The 20891-nt window shown below is 44.8% G+C and overlaps 1 protein-coding gene across 1 annotated transcript in view; it reads right to left on the minus strand.

Moving 5' to 3' along the window:
- SPRED2 (sprouty related EVH1 domain containing 2) overlaps nt 1-20555 on the minus strand; it is a 112434-nt gene extending 91879 nt beyond the window's left edge. The window contains exon 1 of the mRNA XM_036263288.1: nt 19997-20555. Within this exon, the coding sequence (XP_036119181.1) occupies nt 19997-20022 (26 nt within the window). The 5' untranslated portion in view covers nt 20023-20555. The remainder of the gene's footprint in view (nt 1-19996) is intronic.
- Between the last annotated feature and the right edge of the window lie 336 nt (nt 20556-20891).

Below are 20891 nucleotides of genomic sequence, written 5' to 3' on the forward strand. Positions count from 1 at the left end.
AAGAAGCTGGGTTCAAAGGTGTCATGTTCCGGGTGTACAGTGAACCCTGAGGAGCCTGGAGCCCAGCCATACCTTTGCTTTGCGGGGTGGTTCTCAGTGCAGGGCACCCGACTGGGGCGGTGCAGGAGGACCTGAGGCTGTTTACCTTGGGAAACCTACCCACTGAGGCTCCTGACCTGCGACCTAAGGGTTAGTTCTCTCGGGGTTTTCGATTTTATGTTATAATAATCCTCATCAGCTGCAGTAGAACCATTTTTTAAATTGATTGCTTTCTATGTGCCAGGTGCTGGGCTTGAGCGCATGACCCACGTTCCCACATTTAATCCTCCAGCAGTTCTTTAAGAAATTACTGTCTGCAAATGAGGAAATCACAGCTCTGGACCTAGGCAAGGCTTCTTCAACTGCAGGCTCTGAAAGCAATCCTGAGGGAGACCGAGTCCCCCTGCCCGTTCTCTAGCATTCCTATGATATCCCTGATGCTTGGTCAGTTGCAGAAGTGCTAACATGGCATCATTTAATAGTTACTTAACTTACATGCTTTTAAACAGCACTCTTACATGATGACATGACAAATGGCACTTTTACCTGTATGCAGTAACAGGCCACACGTGCATAGGTTCTGTGCAGTAACTAGCTCGAAGGGACTTGTAAAACTGTGCTACAACTGGGGACAAGAGTTACAGCTGGCATGTGGGCATGAACAGCTCACTTCCATGCCTTAATTAGCTTCTATCTTGGTGTTAACTGACTTAGAGTTAAGTGCCTTTCATACAAATAGAGGAAAGCTGACCTTTGGAGGGCTGGCGACTTGTTGGGTAAATATGTCTTTATGGACTTCATAAAATGCAGATTGTGTAAACACATACTCAGGAACTATTAAAAGCACTGGGTGGCTGGAGCAAGGCACAAAGGTGGCCTTTAAGATTCCTGAGTACTCAGTCCTTGGACATTTAAGAAAACGAACATCAAAGAAGTAATTACAATTTAGGAAACAGATCTCAAACTCTGGCTTGCAGGAAGAGGAATCACCTGGGGAGCTTTTAAAAAATGCAGATTCCCTGGGCTGCATAGCCAGAGAGGCCAATCCAGGAGGTCTGGGTGGGCCTCAGGCATGTGTGTTTTAACAAGCTCTCCAGACTACTGACTCTGAGTAGGTGGCCCAGAACCAGCTTTAAGAAACAGCGATTTCAGGGCCACAAGCAGCTCACTCACCTTCCCTGGCCTTCTGCACCCCTACTAAAGGATACTGCTCAGGGAATACAGAAGACTAGAGTCCTTCACCTACAAGTGGAGAGTTCCTTTGAAGCAGAGGAATGCCCTTGCCCATCCCTGCCCAGCACAATCAGAGCCAATAGGATGCTCTCTCAAAGGGAGAGATGTCTATTCCTCTAAGCCCATAGCAGCTGACAGTAACTGACATAGCCACTGAGAGGAAACTCAAGGGTGCAGGCCCAGTACTCGCCTCGTGCATTTTCCACGCAGACGACCTGGTGCCTTTACACTCACCCAAGCCCCGAAGCCACCTGAGACTGCACTAAGAAAGGTAAATACCCATAGCATCTAAGAGTCTGGCCTCTGGAAAAACACCTCTAGTTCTGGGCCCCATGTTACAAAAGACATGGTTGAATGTGAACACTGATAAGGAGACCAGGATGATGTCTGGCCTGAAGAAGAGATGGAGCACTGCCTTCTTGTATCAGCGGGGTGATCAGAACAGGGAACTAGCTGTCACCGCTGAACAGGGAACTAGCTGTCACCGCTGCACAGGACAGCAGGTCCATAGAAGAACTTGCTGACAATCAGAGCTGCATAGTATGTGGGTTCCTTATCTTGGAAGTGTCCAAGCAGAAAGTGAAGGGCCATCCGGTGTGGTAGAACAGGGCATACTTCTCAGCTCCGTGAATTAGTTAAGATCTTGATCCTGCATCTCAGTACGGGGTGGGGGGTGGGACTGTGTACTTTCACATGAACAAATGTGCCCTCGACCACAAATAACCCTGTCCCCAAAGCTTATCAGAGAGGTTCATTACAACATTTGTTTTTTTCTACTGGACATAGAGATTGCCAAATTAAGTATCAAATGTGGTGACTTAAGAATTCCCAAGGCCAGAAAGTGCCAAATCCATAAATAGTTTATGAGTACAGATTTTCAACAGTTAAGAATGACTACTTGTTGGTAAGAGTTAGTGTATAGTTTTATTGAAAAATTCACAAAAGCCACGTTAGAAGTTGCTAATATTCCCACTCTAGGGGTATGCCACTTCAGACATGCTAACACTCCAATTTACACCAACAAGCTACGAGTAAAACTACTTAAAGAGAGAAACATCAAGTCTTAAAAAACAGAAACAGGGATGTGAAATGGGAGAGTCTCAAAGAACAAGCTGTTTTCTCACAGGCACGCACTGCGGCACACGTTCATTCATATACGTTTGTTTGAAGTAAGTGACTGTTCATCTCACCTGCCAGATTATGAATCCTCCAAATAGGAAGAAGGGCCGACTTGCCTGATTTTTATGTGTGTGAACGCAAAACACATGACTGCCAGAACCTCGGAAGTCGGATATTTTGCTCTCCCTGAGAACTACCGAGGCTCTGTGGCTGTGAATGCTTGCCCAAGGCTGTGTCAGGTGGTTACCCCTCGACCCTGTGTCTGGGGAGGGTCCATCACCCACATCACCCACAACCAAGACCAGCTCTGCTGTTAACTCTACTGGAAGCTGTTTGGACCTCTAGAACTTTGTCAGAGGATCCAACCCCTATGCAAGACACATTAGTGTAGAAACACACACACTTGGTCAACTGCAGGGAACTTTAGGGGATACACAAATTTGGGCACTATTGGCCTAATCTTAAAGTCCACCTGCCTCAAATTTCTGTGAAGGGGGCGTTTTTTGGGCGAAGGGAGAGCGAAAGAAGGAGACAAAGTGGACTAGGCAGGAACTGGCAGGAAGCTAGAAATCTATAGGTGAGGCTGTGGCACGGATCGGGCACTGCAGGTGCACAGGCCCAGGCAGCTGTGTTCAGGATGTCATTTTTCTGGAAAAGGGTCTCAGAATTTTAATAAAGTCATTAGTAGACTTTGAGCCCATTTCTTTGGTTTGATGTTATTGTTTTCTTTTTTTATTTCTTTTTTTTAAATCCTCACCCGAAGATATTTTTCCATTTTTTTGTTCAGATAAAGTGGGAGGGAGAGAGAAGGAGAGAGAGAGAGAAACATCAATGTGAAAGGGACACATTGAGTGGCTGCCACCCACATGACCCAACCAGGGCCGGGACAAACTGCAACCGAGGTACATGGCCTTAGCGTGAACCGAACCGCAGGCCAACACTCTGTTGAGCCAAACCGGCCAGAGCTATTGTTTTTAATTATGGCAAAATATACATAACATAAAATTTACCATTGTAACCATTTAAAAGTTTTTTTCTTTTTCCTTTATTGATTTTACAGAGAGAGGAAGTGAGAGGGAGAGATAGAAACATCAATGAGAGAGAACATCGATTGGCCACCACCGGCATACCCCCCGCACTGGGGATCAGGCCCACAACCTTGGCATGTGTCCTGACCAGGAATCAAACCAGCGACCTCTTGGTGCATGGGTCAATGCTCAACCACTGAGCCACACCAGCTGGACCACTGTAACCATATTTAAGTGTGTGGTTCAGTGAGATTAGTAGAGTCACACTGTTGTGCAAGGCTGTCCCATTTTAAAGTGTGTCCTTCACAGCCCAGCTAGTGTGGCTCAGTGGATTGAGTGTCGTTCCATGGACTGAGAGGCCCCAGCTGGATTCCCTGTCAGGGCACATGACCAGGTTGCAGGCTGAATCCCCAGTGGGGGGCATGCAGGAGGCAGCCAATCAATAATCTCTCACATGGATGTTTCTATCTCTCTCTCCCTTCCTCTCTCTCTAAAATATCAATAAAAACATTAAATAAATAAATAAATAAATAGTGTGTCCTTCACAGTTTCTGAGATACTAAAATAATTTTTTTGGTCTTTCCCACATTTGCATGTGGTGCTGCCTTTCTGGGTGACAAGTAGCAATCTCAAAACCTGGCATCAGTTTGTGTTAGAAACACTGCTGTTTAAGTCAATGTATTTCCACTGCTAGGTAAAGCATGATTCTATAACTCTGTTTTCCATCAAATTTGAGCAAATACTGGTTCCACATTAACAAAAGTTTGTTAAAAATTGAATGCAAGAACTAATTCTGTTCCCTATAAAAATAAGTGGCCTGGCCCTGGCCGGTTTGGTTCAGCGGTTAGAGCATCGACCTGTGGATCTGAGAGTCCCGGGTTCGGTTCTCGCTAAGGGCATGTACCTCGGTTGCAGTTTGTTCCGGGTCCCAGTTGGGGTTGTGTGGAGGCAACCAGTTGATGTGTCTCTCTCACAGCAATGATTCTCTCCGCCCCCCGCCCCTCTCTCATGCTCTATCTGAAGATAAATGCAAAAAATGTCCTCAGGCAAGAATTAAAAAAATAATAACTGGCCCTGGCCGGTTTGGCTCAGCGGTTAGAGCGTCAGCCTGCGGTCCAGAGAGACCCGGGTTTGGTTCCCGCTAAGGGCATGTACCTCGGTTGCAGTTTGTCCCCAGCCCTGATTGGGTCGTGCGGGTGGCAGCCACTCAATGTGTCCCTTTCACATTGATGTTTCTCTCTCTCTCTTCCTCCCGCTCTATCTGAACAAAAAATGAAAATAATAATAATAATAATAATAATAATAATAATAACTGGCCTTACTCTACTAAAAAAGCAAAATAACCCCCCAATATTTACTTCTTTATTAAAACAGTGAAATTAGTATCCTAAAGGCATCTGTGTTATATCACCAAGGAAAATTTCTGAAAAAAATTAATAAGGCTTTCAAGATTTCAACCAAACCTTTTTTAAAAATAATAAAAAACAGCCACACATTTGGACAACTGTAGGTGATTTTTTTGGTGTGCTTTAGCATTTTTAAATTCAATATAAAAGACCTCTTGGATCAAAAATTAGAATTTATTTTTTATTGTCTCTTATGATCTCATTTTGCGTTGATATCAATTTGGTATCTTCCCCCCTAAGAGATTATCTGCCATCTAACTGGGATGAGATGGAACCTAGAGGAAAGGGAGAGGGGAAGGACCCACACCTCTACAACATTCCCCTCCACTGATATGAATGTGGCCTTTTGAATGTTCTCCGACATGACAGACTAATCAGGATTGACATATAACATATTAGTTGGTGTAAAACATAATTTGATATTTGTAATATATTGTGAAATGACCACCACAATAAGTCTAGTTAATATCTGTCACCCAGGGGGATCTTTAAAAGAGTCAATGCCGTCTTGGTTGGTTACAACCTTTTTCCAAACCCTGATAAGGTACATTAAAATCTCCTGGATTTTTAGAATTCTAACATGGGATGGGATGAATGTCTAATTCAGTTGGTCTAGGGAGGAGAAGGTAAGAGTGCTAACATGGAAGGGTACGGTGTCCTGGACAGCATCCCAAACCAACCCCAATATGCACCCTCTCCAGACCTCCTGTCATATTGATAAATTGTCCTTGTTGGGACAATTGGAGGAAGGGGTTCCATTTCAGGCTGCAATACCAGGGGTCGGGGCTTGACCACACCTGTCCACTTCTCTTGATCACTCAGTTCGGAACAACGAGGGGGGAACGGAGACCTGCATGTAAACCATCTATAACCAAACCACCCTGACCATTTGGATGTTTCAGAAGTACTGGAATGAGAGGCCTGAAACTCCAATGGAATCTTTTCCTCTATGAGTAACAAGGTTGCCCAGATGGTAGGGATTAACAAGGGAAAACAAAAGGCAAGGAGGTAGAACCCCAAGAAAAATAATTAAAAAAAATATATATATGAGTTTCCTATCCTACACAAGCAGTATGAGTCTTCTTATCCCAAGGGATCCTACCTGAGAACTCTAGTTTCAAAGAAGGATTGGAAAATGGACCAAGTCTTGCCACAGCAAAGTGGAGTGTGTCCTCTCAGCCTGTATGCTGGCTCTCAGGGATACTGTGTCTTGGTTTGGGGAGTTTTCATTCTCCCTTAAGCCTAGGTTTCCACATGTCCTTGGACACAAAGCTTATTAAGCCGTGTGATTCAGTAGAGGCTAATCGAGACTTTATCTGGAGTTAACCTATGAGACAGCAGCCTTACAAAAACTTAAAGTAAAAAGCTACCATAAAAATATGTTCATTATATGACCAACTGGTCAACTCTTCCCTTCCTCTCTTTGCTTTAAAAGCACCTGTTTGCTTAGAAGTGCTCAGAGTTCTCACACAAATGTGCCAAAACCACCCCCCTCCCATCCTGAACCTACCAACCCCCACCCCAGGAGACCTGCATATCAAATATTACTTCCTGCTGTCTCTGACCACACCATGTTGGCAGTTAACATCAAAAACAAACACATGGGGAGAACAGAAGGTGCTGGAGCTGGGAAGAACAAGCATAGGTAATGTTTCATCAACTTTTTTTTGTTGTTGATGCCCAGGTGCAAAAACCTGGGAACATCACATGTATTTCAACTCTTCATCTAAGGTCTCATCTTCTCTCTCCCAGGATGGCGAGCTGAAGGAAGCCCTCTTCTGCCTCCACTCCCTGCCCCCCTGTCCCTGAAACACAACGTGTGGAAGTCACACCTACTGCCATCCAAAGGCGAGCCCCACAGGGCCAGCTCCTCTATCTCAGCCTTGCACAGGGACTAACAAAGGCTAGCAATCTGTTCAGTGTTGATGGTTCACCGTCAACATGGGCCACACTCATCTGAATTGAGTAGGTTACCACCATCTTTTTCATGTTTCCTCAGGGCTCAGCAACTCAAGTGTAGCAACTGTCATGAATGTTTAACACAGCACCCCAAAAAGGACTGGAACCAAGTTCAAGTGACATCTGCTCACTGACATATGCTAAACCACCAACTAGCTGTTCATCACTCAACCTCTCTGGATTGCAATTTATGTAAAAGAAGGGAGTTGAGCTGGTGTTTTCCTAGGATCCTCTCTAGTTCTACAATTTGATGGTCAAGTTGCAACCATTTTACTCTATTGAGAAAGGGCAGTGTATCCTTTACTTCAGAAGGGCACTTTCAATTGACCAGTGCTGTGTTCCTGTAGCAGTAATAATACTAAAACAAACCAAAAATCCTCACATGGGTTCTTACCAAGTGGTAAATTCAATCTACCGAGTAAGTTGGTTAATTTTGTTCTGAATTTCACAGCCCCCTTTGCCATCTTCCAGTAAACACAATGACAACCTCTTCGGAACAAAGGTTTCGACAGAGATGCTTACTGCATTTCACTAAAGCCAGAGAGGCAGGTCTTGCCCAGATAGAGCAGAGTCACAGCTAGTAGTGGCCTCCTGAACTCCAGCCTTGCCTGCATCCTACATTCTAACTAGTTTAAATTTACCAATATATCGCTTCATCATTTATTTGCTTGAAAACCTGCAGTAGCTCCATTCTCCCTAAAGAACAAAAGTCCAAACACCTGTTTTGTTAGCCTGGCACGTAATGACCTCCCAAATTTAGCCTCAGCCAACTGGACCAGCTCTTTCTCTGAGCTCCCCCAGCATAAACCCGGAGGTGGAGTTTCCCTGTCTATGGAAGAAAGCTTTGGCCACAACATGCCTCCTCCCCAACTTGCCTGCCCTGACCTTCTCCCCCACCCCCAAAACACCACCACCATCTTTAGATCACTCCTTTAAAACTCGAGTCCCACCCTGTTGATAGTGAACATTCCCCAGGCTGGTGTAGCAAGAGGTATTTTAATTTCTTTTTTGTATTTGTTTCTATTTTTAAAAAGAATATTATACTAGGAATAAAAGTTTCCTAATATGAACTGTCCTTGCAATATTTAGAACCACAAGAGTTCTATATTACATGATTCAGTCTCCTTATTTTAGAGATGAGAAAACAGTCCAGAGAAGAAGTTTGACACCTTGCATCAGGTCCCACAGCAGAGTAGTAGCAAGGAAGGGATAGGGACCTACGTTTCCTGACTCCCAGATCTTACTACACGTGGCAACCAAGTACCTACCTTCTTTGCTACTTGATTTCTATCAAGAGCTTCTAGTGTTGGGTGTATGCTCTTTTGCACAATAAATAGTTGTATGCTGCACAACACCCGTGTTTGATAAATGCTGACTGCAAGTGTGGAGAGGACGAGGAGCTGAAAGAGAGGAGACTCACTACCCCCGCTCTCCTTCCTCTCACCAGAAGTCCCAACTTGATGCCAATTCTCCAGGGGAGATGTCCTGAGTCATTTTCAACTCCCCCCATACACCTCCAACTACACTGGTCCTCTGCTTTCCTTCAGACCTTCCACCCAATCCACCCTGCAGTAGGACCACAACCTATGCACACGCCTCCCCCAGAGAAGGACCACATTTCTTTTCTTCCAGGCAGAATGAGAGTCACAGCAATGAGTCCCAACTTTCTAAGTATAAATGTACAAAGGGAGGAAATACAGGGACTAGCCCCTTCTTCCCAGGGATTATAGTTGTCCCTTTTAATAACTGTGAGTTGAGAAAACTGGACAAACATCCATGGTGAACTCAGTAGTATTTTAATGAGGCTGTGGTTTATTATTCCATAAATACATTGAAAGAGAGTAACACATACATATGGGTGACTATGTATTTGGTTCATGAACAATACTTGGAGTGCTTGTTTATGGATTCCCAGCCACTTGTTTGGGAACTTCTGGGTGGTGCATCAGTTCAAGACTTCAGAGGGGGCATCTAAATGATAGGGAGGGACCTTATCCCCTTCCTCTAAAAGAAAAATGTGACAAGCTAATGGAAAGACGACCAGAGAGGGTGTCCAGTCAGCTCATGTCGGACTTCCCACTGCATCTGCCTCCATGTTGGAGATGTTACTATCACAGGCGCTGGCATTTTTAGAACCTCTTTTTAGGGGAAACAAAGGATCTCTCACTTCAGTCCTCTGGTCTACTCTCGGCTTTCCTAGCGATGCTGCCAGAAGAAAGCCCAATTCCCGATTCATATTCCAGTCTCTTCCCTATCTCTCACCAGGAATTATCTCTAAAGAGTAAGCACTGACAAGTGATGGATAATTTGCATTTTAACCCTATTCAAATTTCGGTAAATGGTTTAATATGCATGCTAATATTCTATCATTATTCCAATTAAGGAAACTATTATGTTAAAGTGTTTAATCAAGAGAATTAGGGAGAACTCCAGACACCTAAAATTAACCTCTAATAGTCTTGACATTCATTTCATTTAAGTGCAATTTGCCAAGCTATAAGCAACTCCCTGCTTTAAGACTTCTGCTTAGGCACGTGGGGATTCCTGATAAGACCTAAAAGCAATTCATTTCCTAACTAGATTGCTGTCTAAAAGAATAAACTAAAAGGGCTGCAATTTAAATACAATCAAATCCCCAAGCAGCCACATTCCAGAAGACTTAAACATCATGATCTTGATCCCCTGGAACAACAATGCAATTCGCATCAGAAACAACACAACCACTTCCTCTTTCTCTGACCTTCTCTGTTTAATTACTTCCTGTGATTTCTTCTATGGCTGAGCGTGCCTGCTTCCCTGGGCAGCAAGCTTTCCACACAAGACTGATTTGTCTGGAGGGCACAGAGTGCCAGCTGACTACCAGGAATTACAAACACAGTGCTGGAAATTCATATTTCTTTTTAAGTGATGGAACCCTTGGGTCTCTTGGCATTCACCAAAAACTTTTTTAAGCCATAAAAAAAGAAAAAAAGTATTCCTGCACATTCCTATCTAAAATCAAGTTATACCTCAAAGCTGGAAATCCTGCCAGGGATAGGGAAGGGCAGGAGCTTGATAATATCTGTGTATATTGTCCAATGAGCTTCCTCAACAGATCCCAAATGCCAGGTAAGTGAAGTCACCTTTGAAGACACACACCTGGCAGCTGTGAGCTATCATCACACCATGGAGAGACTCTTGCTACTCAAAGTGGGGTTCACGGATCAGCAGCAACAGCAGCACCTGCAAGTCTGTTAGAAATGCAGAATCGCAGTCCTTACCGAAACACAGTCTTCCTTTGACAAGATTCCCAGGTGGTTCCCTATGTACGGTCAAGCTTGATCCTCCTCCCAAAACGCTAGGCTAAAATGCAGGTCCAGGAGAATCCTGTGCTTTGTTAAGCCTTCTGCTCACACACGCTTTTTCCATCAGGGGTAAGGTGGTTAGTTCTCTTTCCAAAAGAGGTATCCAGAGAGCTGCTCTTTATGTCAGTACAGAACAGGCCACCTCAGAGGGCACTGCTTCCCTGCTCCACAGAACTAAAGAGGAATGCGAAGAAGAAATGTCACCTCACAGTTCTGAGGTGTTCACAGCATTCTAAGTGGGTTCTAATTTAATTCACTCAACAGTAATATAAATCAAGCTTACACACAACACAATTTTTTTATATGAGAAAACTGAGGCTCTGTGAAATCATACTACACAATGTTATCCTACAGACATGGGATTTGAAGTTCAAGGATCTGGGGTTAAAATAACAAATCCTGCTCTGTGACCCCACACAAGATACTTCACCTCTCTGAATTTTTTCCCTGCCTGTAGTTTGTGGACGCTTGGCTGTCAGTCATTTCCCAGCCATGTATGAGTGTGCAAGTACTTGTCCACACAACATACACTCACCTTCAATATAACTTGTAGAAGTTGTTGGGGATTCTATCCCCCCACCCAAAGTCTGGGAATTCCAATGCCTGTAGCTCTAGGAGGAACCCTGCAGAAAGAGGGGAAGGAAAGGGAAAACAACTCTGCAGTCAACAGACAGTCATCCAGATGACTACCCTCGCACCCTTAAGGTGTGTGAAAGTGCCTAGGACCCTAGAGGGTAAGCTCCCTGAGCAGAGAGAGGCTCTCTGAGTCACAGCTCCCGGTCAATCCGTCAGATTAAGTGTCAGGTACATTTGTTGCAGTAAGTGAATATGGCACGCAACAGCTAGTGGCTCCCTTTCCTCGAGTCTCACCCACACTGTTACATATTTTTTCCAATAAAATGAGTTATATATGGCTTTGCAGTTAGAGTACAAGTATGTTCTAAAATCAAGTTCTTTAGAATCAAAGTCTACCACATTCCAAATGCACACCTGTAATCTAGTATTCCCTAATTTTCCTTAGTGTAAAAGACATTAGGAATGGACGTCACCAGATGCAAAATTGGTTTGCAAACAGCAGAGTCCTGATCTAAAACCTGTGCACTCACAGATTAATGAAAAGGCAACCACTAGACCTTCAGGGCCAGAAGTAACACTGAGCCAGTGCACACCATCCTGGCAGAGCAGACTTGTTTTGGAATTTTGAGTCTGAGAAAAGTCACAGATTTGATTTAACCTATTAAGCAAAGGAGAGAAATTTAATTACTATATTAAGACTATATTCACACTTAAGTGGCTTTAAAAGGTCTATAAAAAGAAATAAAATTATTGGAATGTTGATGATTAAATTAAATCTCAAGTCCAGCATCCACTTTATTCCTTGGCTAGAAATATAAAATGCAAACAACCAACATAGCATGCAAGTAGACAAAACAAGTCATAAGCCACCTTACCCCTAAGAGACCCCCTGGCCCACCCATCCCCACCAAGACTACTGATTCTTGTTTTAGAAACCATTTGAACACCATTGGTAACATGATTTCTAGACCACAGATAGGATGCTACTATAGGTAAGAACACTGACAATGAAAGAGGAGACAAGCTACTATAAGACATAAAATCTCAAAAAAGCATTGCCAACTAGGATCATTCAGTTAAGGATGCCAATAGTCAACTGGGCATTACTGATATAGCATGAAAACTAAGCTGCTATTCTTGAAGTACCTACCAGGACAGCATTGGAAGGCCAAATGAGAAGAAGAACGGGACTTCTAGGCTCTAATTCTCCCATAAATCCCCTTGAACAAGTCACTTCAATTCTCTTAGGTATAAAGTGAGAGCCTGCCTCCAAAGGTTGCTATGAGACTAACCTAGTTAATGGATATCCTCTGCCTTGTAAATTCTGAAAATAAATGACAGCTACTTGATGAGACCTACCAGAGGTGGATGAGTGCCACTGATTTCCCAATTCATTGGGTGCTGTGCTAAAATACTTCGCATTTCCACTGTTCAACAGCTTGCGAAGTAGGTAGCAGAGTGAACTTCAATTACATTAACCCTGGACTCAAGGCTCAGGACACTCTCCAGGGTCCCTGAGTCAGTGGAGAGTGGGGGCAGGGTGTCACCCCAAAGCCCACGCTTTTTCCACTACTATCGTGGCAGCTGACCCTTCATGATAATTTTGAAAAAGCAACCTCAACGTCTTTTTGGACGTAGGTACCATATGAATAACTGTTTAAATGTTTATATAAAGTCAAATAATTTTTAAATTAATGGCTATTTATTTTAACCAATCAATAAACATTTGCAGAAAGCCTACTGTGGGCTTAGCAAGCCTGGGGTCTTGCTTCTCTGTAGTTCTCAGTTAGGGTGGGATGCAAATACAAAATAAACAGTGCATATCTGAAAAAAATCAATGCTAGAGGCCAGAGCCAAAGGCAATGTAAGGAGAAAAAGAAATAAAAGGAAGAGGCAATGAAAATGAAAAGACAAAGATGTCATTACTAGATGAGCTTGGAAAGACAATTTAAGAACTTAACTTGATAATTAAGTTTTAAGCATTTATGAATGGACCATAGGGAATATACCTAAGAATAAAAACAACTAGATTTGAAAAACCATTATTTTTCATGTGAGTACACAGAGGAGCCAAAGCCATGTATTTTAGAGGCTGCCCATACTGTTCTAATCTCTTCAATCACAAGTACGGAATGCTAAAGTCGAAATCCATGACTTCACCTCTATGCTCTAAGTGCAAGTAAACAGAAACTTTGTTTTTAAATAAGTATTCAACTACCCTTTAAGAATGTCATGAATAACATAAGCACAATTTGCTACACATGTGCAATATGCCACATGTGAACATACTGTTGACAAAGATTACCTGAGAAATGAATAGTTATCAAACAGTCATTCCTTAACTCTTATGCCAGTTACTATCAAGGATTTTGTTAAGATTCTGGCCAGACTTCCTTTCTCTGACATGGGACCCATCAAGCTGTGGTAGCAATCCTTCAGGACTACCCAGGGCAAGCACAAGAAAATACATTTTGCTCCACAGAGAACTGTACACACCAGTGCAAAATATTCTTTCTACCACAGTGACTTAATAGCTCTACAAAGTGTCTAAAAAATCATCAATGTTCTAGCCTTAACTATTGATCAAAAAGAAATATTTACAAGAATAGCCATCAAGTTTATCAATATGACTGGGTTTAAAAAAAAAAAAAAAAAAAAGTCAGCCCAATTTACTTAAGAGAAAATAAGCCAAAACAACCAATCACACACACCAAAACTTCGTGCTCTGCCTCTATTATCATCTTGTTCAGTTTGGGAGGATTTTGCTGTTAGATTGTGTATTTGTGTTCAGCCCAATAATGTAGGAACTATGCCAATATTGGAGTTCATCAGCACAGCTGTCTCCAACTTTAAGTGTTAAGACTCCATCAGAACCCTGCAGCTACTGCAAATTGTTAATATTGTGATTTCTGCAGATTCTCCTGCAGAGACAGAAACACAGGCTCTGGCCTATTGCACTTTACTTCCCAGTTCCTACAACAGTGATTGGAATCAAAATGGATTTTTTTTTTTAAATTTTTTTTCTTTGTTAATTTTAGAGAGAGAAGGGAGAGGGAGAGAGAGATAGAAACATCAATGAGAGAGAACATAGATTTGCCACCTCCTGCATGCCACCCACTGGGAATTTGGCCCACAACCTGGGCATTTGCCCTGAACGGGAATCAAGCTGGCAACCTCTTGGTGCCTGGGTTGAAGCTCAACTACAGAGCCACACAGGCCTGGCTCAAATTGGTTTTGAGTTGTCAATCACACATCACCATCACCAGGTAGATCTGCACCCAATTTCCACAAACCTCTATAAGGGCTTCATGTGAACATGGTAGTTTCTCAGAAGGAGGCTTCTACATACCCTGAGTTAATCAAATACAACTGCAATTAGTTGACAGGGACAAAATAGGATTTTAAAATAATTAAACCTATTTTTAATTCATAGACTTTTATTCAACAACCACAATGTGCTCAATGGTACTGAGCCAACAACTAGAAGACTAGGCAGTTGAGAAGCAACCCTGAATCCAAAAAGCTCACATTCTGGGACAGACTCTAGCTGGATATAAGCTCAAATCTAAATGGTGGTACCTGCCACACAGTGTAGGGGGAATTCTATAGAGTCCTTGGTTTTGACTTGGAAAATGTGAATGAAGAAAGTCTAGGAAGACCTCATAAAAGCAACGGCTCCAAGCTGGTTGCGGAGAATGAACAGAATGTCATTTGTTGGAGAAGGGAAGGAAGAAAGAAGAGAATTCCAGAATAAAGAGCATGAATAATCAGTTTAAGGAAAATAGTTTTGGTATTCATACTGATTCACTTTTTTCTATCTTTTACTGGTTAAAGAAATTGGAAAGCACGGGTGATCAATTATAGCTAAAAAGGAGGTATCATTTGCTAATATCCCTATGGAAACAAACCCAGCAGATAGAAGTTAGTCCAGACCCACCACCTAACAAGATGTAAGGCCTTACAAGTAGGCACTTGACTTTATATGATGACTTTATGCAGTGACAAGGACTATATTGACAATGTCCTAGCTTACAAGCTTGCTAAGTAAGGTCTTTCCAATATAAGTTTTTTTGTCTTGCTTTCAAGATTTTCTGATAAATGAACCAAGATTCCAATTCTGCAAAGTCATCTCCATGTTTTTAACATGTAAGGATTTTACTCATGTAGAGCAGAAACACATCCCCCTTTTAAGGCAAAGGCCCAGAAAACAGATCAATACTTGTTGCATCAGGTCTAATGTCCACAACTGTTAACTCTGAATTCACAGTCCTCCTATTATCTTAAGGTGTACCACAGAATTCTCAAATGCAAGTTTATTTAAATTCACTTTAACTCAGTATGTGCCTCATTGCATTTTTAGGAAAGGGAAGTGGAAGAAATTATGGCAATGACAGATTATCACTAATACAGAATTACGGACGCCATGATGGCAGAAACAGTGTGAGCTCTGAAGTCAGAATCACCAAGGTTGGCCACCCTTTCCCCTTCTGAGACAGTACTACATAATGGTTAAAAACACAGTGTCTTCCTGAGCCAGGCTGCTGGAGTGCTCACATCCCAACTCCTTCACTTACTAAGGATATGACTTTGGGCAGATTACTCAACCTGTCTGTGCTTCAGTTTCCCCATCTGTAAGTGAGAGTAACAATACCATCTATCTCATCGGATTGCTGAGAACAATAAATGGAATAAAGTGTTAAAAAAAAAAAATGTCTGCTATCTTAGGCAAGTGACTTTACACATCCTTCCCAGGGTTTTTTGAAAATTAACAAACTGAGCCTGTAAAAAACCTACCTCAGTGCTCCCTAAAGAGCCACACTAGACACTTGTTTTATGTTTGGTGTTGGATTGTAAGCTTTACATAAACTATCTTATTTAATCCTCACAGCAACTCCATGAAAGTACTAATATTTATTCCCATTTTATTCACACTCAGATAAAATCTAGGTGGGATACTTAAGTAACTTGCCTTAGATCAGAAAGTGAGCAAATAGCTAAGCCTTGAGCCTTAAGTATATTTCACAAGTGGCATTTAACACAGGATCTTTGACTGGCTCCTGGCTGAAATAACCAGTTATAAAAGACATTTTTCACATAATTGAGACTGAGTGTTACAGACATCGGGGAATTGTTCTTTATTTTGTTAAATGTGATGATGGTATTGTGGTTTCACCAAAGAGTATTCTCATCTTTTAGGAGGATCAAGTATTTAGATATAAGAATTCTGATGTCTAATTTTGAAATTGTTCCACAAAAATATTTTAGCCTTTTTTTTAAAAAATGAGAAACCTTTCAACATTAGGAATATGACTGCAGGCAAAGCTGTAAATCCATTCTTTCAACAACATGTATGTTGCAGAGAAGTATTCACAAGAAGAACAAAATAAAAAGCTGAATGAAGAACTCATGTCTCCAGGATTATAGCTTACTTGGGAGAATTTCTTCATTTTTGGGAAAATTTCTTCATTTTTGTCTGAGAATTTCCGAATTATTCATATCCATGATTAAATGCTTTAAAGGTATAGTATGAGTTAAAAATTTTTTTCTAGTCCAATGTACAAAAGACCACTTTTAATAGTTTGCTGATGCTCTTTACTTTTTAAATTATTTTTAAAATTGTAGAGTTATAAATCTTAACATGCAGTTCTAACTGGAGTGGGAATCAAAGAAGAGTCCATGTATTTTTTATATAGAAGCTGTTTTTAGGGCCATCAGTGAAAAGAGCAGATAAGCTTTCCTGAATTACTACATATTTATTAGAGAGCAACTTTAACATTAGAAGGCAAAACATGCCCTGGCCGGTTTGGCTCAGTGGTTAAAGTGTCAGCCTGCTGTCCAGAGAGACCGGGGTTCAGTTCCCACTAAGGGTGCGTACCTCAGTTGTAGTTTGTCCCCGGCCCTGGTTGGTCATGTGGGTGGCAGTCACTCGATGTGTCCCTTTCACGTTGATGTTTCTCTCTCTTTCTCTCCCTCCCACTCTATCTGAACAAAAAATGTCCTCGGGTGAGGATAAAAAAAAAAGACAAAACATTATTTTTTAAATTAAGCATAATTTTACTAGTTGTAAGATTCTTATGTATTGTATTGTGATGTGAAATGTAATAGATATTTAATAAATATATGTGTACTATCAAGAAAATCTATTTTAGCCCTGGCCGGTTTGGCTCATGGTTGGAGTGTCCGCCTGCGATCCAGAGTCATGGGTTTGGTTCCCGCTAGGGGCACATACCAAAAATAAATAAATAAATAAAAATAAAAAATAGAATCTCAAATTCCTTTAAAAGAAAATCTATTTTACCTAAGGCACAAATATAACTGCCCTAGGTCTCCAGTTTATTGTCACCATTTCTATTTATAAGTAACCCAACTTGCCTGCTTTGGAAAGTATCTGAGGGACTTCAAACATGAAACCATTAGAAGAGAAAACAGAAGATCAAAATTTACACAGAGGAGTAAATAAATCTAGCAAAAAACTAGGCTAATGTGGTTACCCTAATCAAGAAATAATTTTGGCCCTGGCCGGTTTGGCTCAGCGGTTGGAGTGTCCGCCTGCAGTCCGGAGAGACCCGGATTCGGTTCCCGCGGTTGCGGTTTGTCCCCAGCCCTGGCTGGGTTGTGTGGGTGGCAACCACTCCATGTGTCCCTTTCACATCGATGTTTCTCTCTCTCTCTCTCCCCCTCCCACTCTATCTGAACAAAATATCGAAAAATGTCCTTGGGTGAGGATAAAAAAAAAAAAAAAAAAGAATTTTGGCTCTGAGCTTCCAGACAGTATTTGGGGGGGGGGGGGGGGGAGAAGGCAATCACAGCAAACTCAGACAGAAACCTTCTTCCTGGCACTAACATTTAAAAGAAAATTTTCAGATGGATCATTACATAAGAACATTGAACAATATAACAGACAGTGTCCACAAATGCCAGTTTACAGCCCATGCAACCCGCTTTCTTAACAGGCATTTCATGTATCATGCCAAGGTCATTACATTAAAAGTAATTCTGAGAAGGCTGTTTCTGCAGTGAGCTAAGGCACCACAGTTTTTTGATTCTCAACTGAAACCAGAATGTGCCCTCAAATATCCATTGTCTCAACTGGGCTTTTGACAACAGTGGGGGCAGCCAGTTCCATGTTGAACTGCTCTGAACGCCTGGAATAGAGATATTTATTATTTTACTGGTGATCCCACTCGAAGTCCTTTTGCTTTGGATACCAGATAACATGCTGCTGTGAAAAGAGAGAGGCCAAGCCAGTATTTACAAGGGATGGAGCCAAGGAACCCAGTGTAGGGCAGTCAAATCAATCTTCGGAATTCCCAAACCCTGAGCATGGCAAGTGTCCTTCCCTGCTACTATTGCTATTTGTGTGTGCAAGGACAAAGGAGGACCCATAGAAATACCTGTTACTAATCAAGTCCTAAACGGGGTAAAGCCCAGCAGCATATACCTTCCCCCCACCCATATTTCAGCCCTAGAAACACAACTTTTTTCCATTTTCCCATTTCAAGATAGTTTACAAGGGCAAGCAAAAATGTCTAAAATAGCAGAGCCAGCATATGTGGTGGGATGGCCACAACAAGTACACCAAGCGGGATCCTCTCCAGCTATGGGTGTCCGGCAGACCAGGGGTTACTGCAATCAAAGCTCCCTGGGGACCCACAGAAAGGAAATTCCCTTTCTCAAAGACTAGCCCTTCCTAACCTCTCTCCCATCCAACCTGGCAACAGCAGACATCAAAGGATAAAGGGGCATTAAAAAATGAAGTGAGTTCTTAGAGTAGATTCTTACAGTATTCTGTCACCTGCTGCAAGAGAAGCCCTCTCGCCCAAGCCCTGAGTCACTTCCCCTCTCTACACCAAGTCTGAATGCTCGCGGAGGCAAAAGATCCGGGGCCTCTGGAGCTGTCTACCTGCAGGCCCCACGCCCCCACAGACACTCCAGGGGCCTCCCTCCAGGGCTAGTCCCTATGGCTTTCGACAGGGTCTTTGCGCCCAAGCCCGCGCCGCAGCTACCTTGGCTAATGGCAGGCAGCTCTGAATGAAAGGAGCCCAGGCAGGCTCCGGATTTATGAATGTGCAGGGGAGGAGGGGAGGGCTATCATGTGACAATAAAGGAGAGTGTCTTATTCACAAAAAAAAAAAAAAAAAAAAAAAAAAGTGGCTGGTGGCGGGCACAGACGCTGAGTAGCGACGGCTGCTGTGCGGTGGCCGCTCGGACCCGAGGCCGACGACCTCAGGCACCAGGCCCAGCGGCCTTGCCCCAAGATTGGAACGGCCTCCGGAGGGGCTGGGAAAAAACCCAACCCTACTCTGCAACGGTGAGGCTGGAGGGAGCTGCACCTTGGCGTGGGGCTGGAGAACTGCACGGGTCCCACCGGGGGCGGCGGGTCTGGCAGGGATCCCCTAGGGCGAAGCGCCCCGAGCTTTGTTACTCTCAGACCCGCGGGGCCGGGCACGCACGACTGTGCACGCGCGCACACGCGCGCGCACACACACACACATGCACACGCGCACACACACACACACACACACACACACACACACACTGGCCCGCAACGTACTGCCCCGCACGATCCCGTCCGCCCCCGCTGCGCACGCCTCGGATCCGCCCCCTGAGCTAGACCCCGCGGGGCGCCTGCCCCGGGCCCACAGGCGCGTGCACATACACCCGCACGCGCTGCGGGACCCTGGGGGAGGCTCCAGCACGCCAGCCAGCGCGTGGACCCCGGCGCACGCAGACCCCCGCACGGCCGGCGCCCAATGCTCCCCTGCTTGGCCGCGTTTTTTATGAATGAAAATGTGGTATGCAAATGAGAGCGATTCAAGAAAACGAAATGGCGGAGCCTGGGCCCCAGAGGGCTCCTGAAAGGACCGCAGGGCGAGCAGCGGGGCGGGAGAATCAGAGTCACCAAGCAAACACCCACCGACCCCAGGAAACCCGAGCGGGGGTGTCAGGTCTTCCTCTCTGGCCGCCGAGGATTTCGAGGGTGGGGGATGGATGTTTGTAACTCCCCGGAGAGGGTGCAGGGACCTCTCCGAGGTCACCAGTGCGCCCTTGGCCCCCGCAGCAGCCACCAACCCGCCGACCCCAGGCGCGCCCCCGCCGGCCCACAGCAGTTTGCCCCCTCCTCACTTAGACAACAAGGAGGGAAATCTCGCGTCCCAAACCCCACAGGCCAGCGAGTCGCTGCACCCCACGCCAAGTTCACCCGACGAGCGTCCCTTGCCTGCGTCCTCAACCCCGGACCCCCACGCTGCCCCCGCAGGGCACACGCGTCCCACCTCGCGGCCAAACTTACTCGTCCGGGTGTGTTTCTTCGGTCATTTTCCTGTTCACCTAGACGCCTGTCCCGCGGCGGGCAGCTTTGCTCCCTTCATCTTCCTGTCCGCTCACCCCCCTTCTTCACATCTCCGGAGATCGCCTGATTTGGTTGGGGAGGGGGGACGGCGAGAGATGAAGGGGGCGCCGCAGAAGGCAGAAGGGGAAGCAGGACGCCCGGGGCGCGGGGTGGTTTGGGGGAAGGGGTGCAAAGACAGGCTGCGGGGGGCAGGAGCGCCGCAGCGCCCAGGGGCGAGGCGGGAGGGGGCTCCGGGGGCTCGAGAGCGGGCGGAGGGGGAGAGCTTGGGGCAGGGGACGGCGGTGAGGGAGAGGAGAAAAACAAGCGCGCCTTGGAGCGGCGGAGACTGCTGAGAGGAGGAGAAGAGGGCCGGCCGCGGGTGGGGGCTCGGTCCGGGGTCGCCCCCGAGAGGCCGAGCCAATCACGGTTCCGGGGAGCGGTCGGCGGCCGGGGGAGGTGCGCCTGGGAGGCGGTGCAGGGCGCCCCGTCCGAGCCCCATCTCTAGACTCTGCCGATTTACTCCATATTGGATTCTCACCGCCGCCAACAGGAGGAGGAAGTAGGGCGGAAGCGATGACGTCTTCCCAGCGGCCAGAGGTGGTGGAGTGCAAAAAGCTTCCTACTTGCGACCGAAAAAGAGACAGAGAGAGAGAGAGGAGAGAGAGAAAAAAAACTTTGTCCGGTCTACTGAGCATGCCCGCCCCCCCACCTCGGGTCTTCCACTCCCGGGGGAGCGGGGGAGCGGAGTTGTTTGCGCCGTGTCTGTGTGACTCCGGATCCTCCTTCGTCAGAGCTCCGGGTTTTAAGATGCCCGAGAGGAGGGAGGAGGCGGGAGCCGGGGACTCGCACACATCTG

This window comes from Molossus molossus, unplaced genomic scaffold (assembly GCF_014108415.1).
Source record: "Molossus molossus isolate mMolMol1 unplaced genomic scaffold, mMolMol1.p scaffold_m16_p_15, whole genome shotgun sequence".
Classification (NCBI taxonomy): Eukaryota; Metazoa; Chordata; class Mammalia; order Chiroptera; family Molossidae; genus Molossus; species Molossus molossus.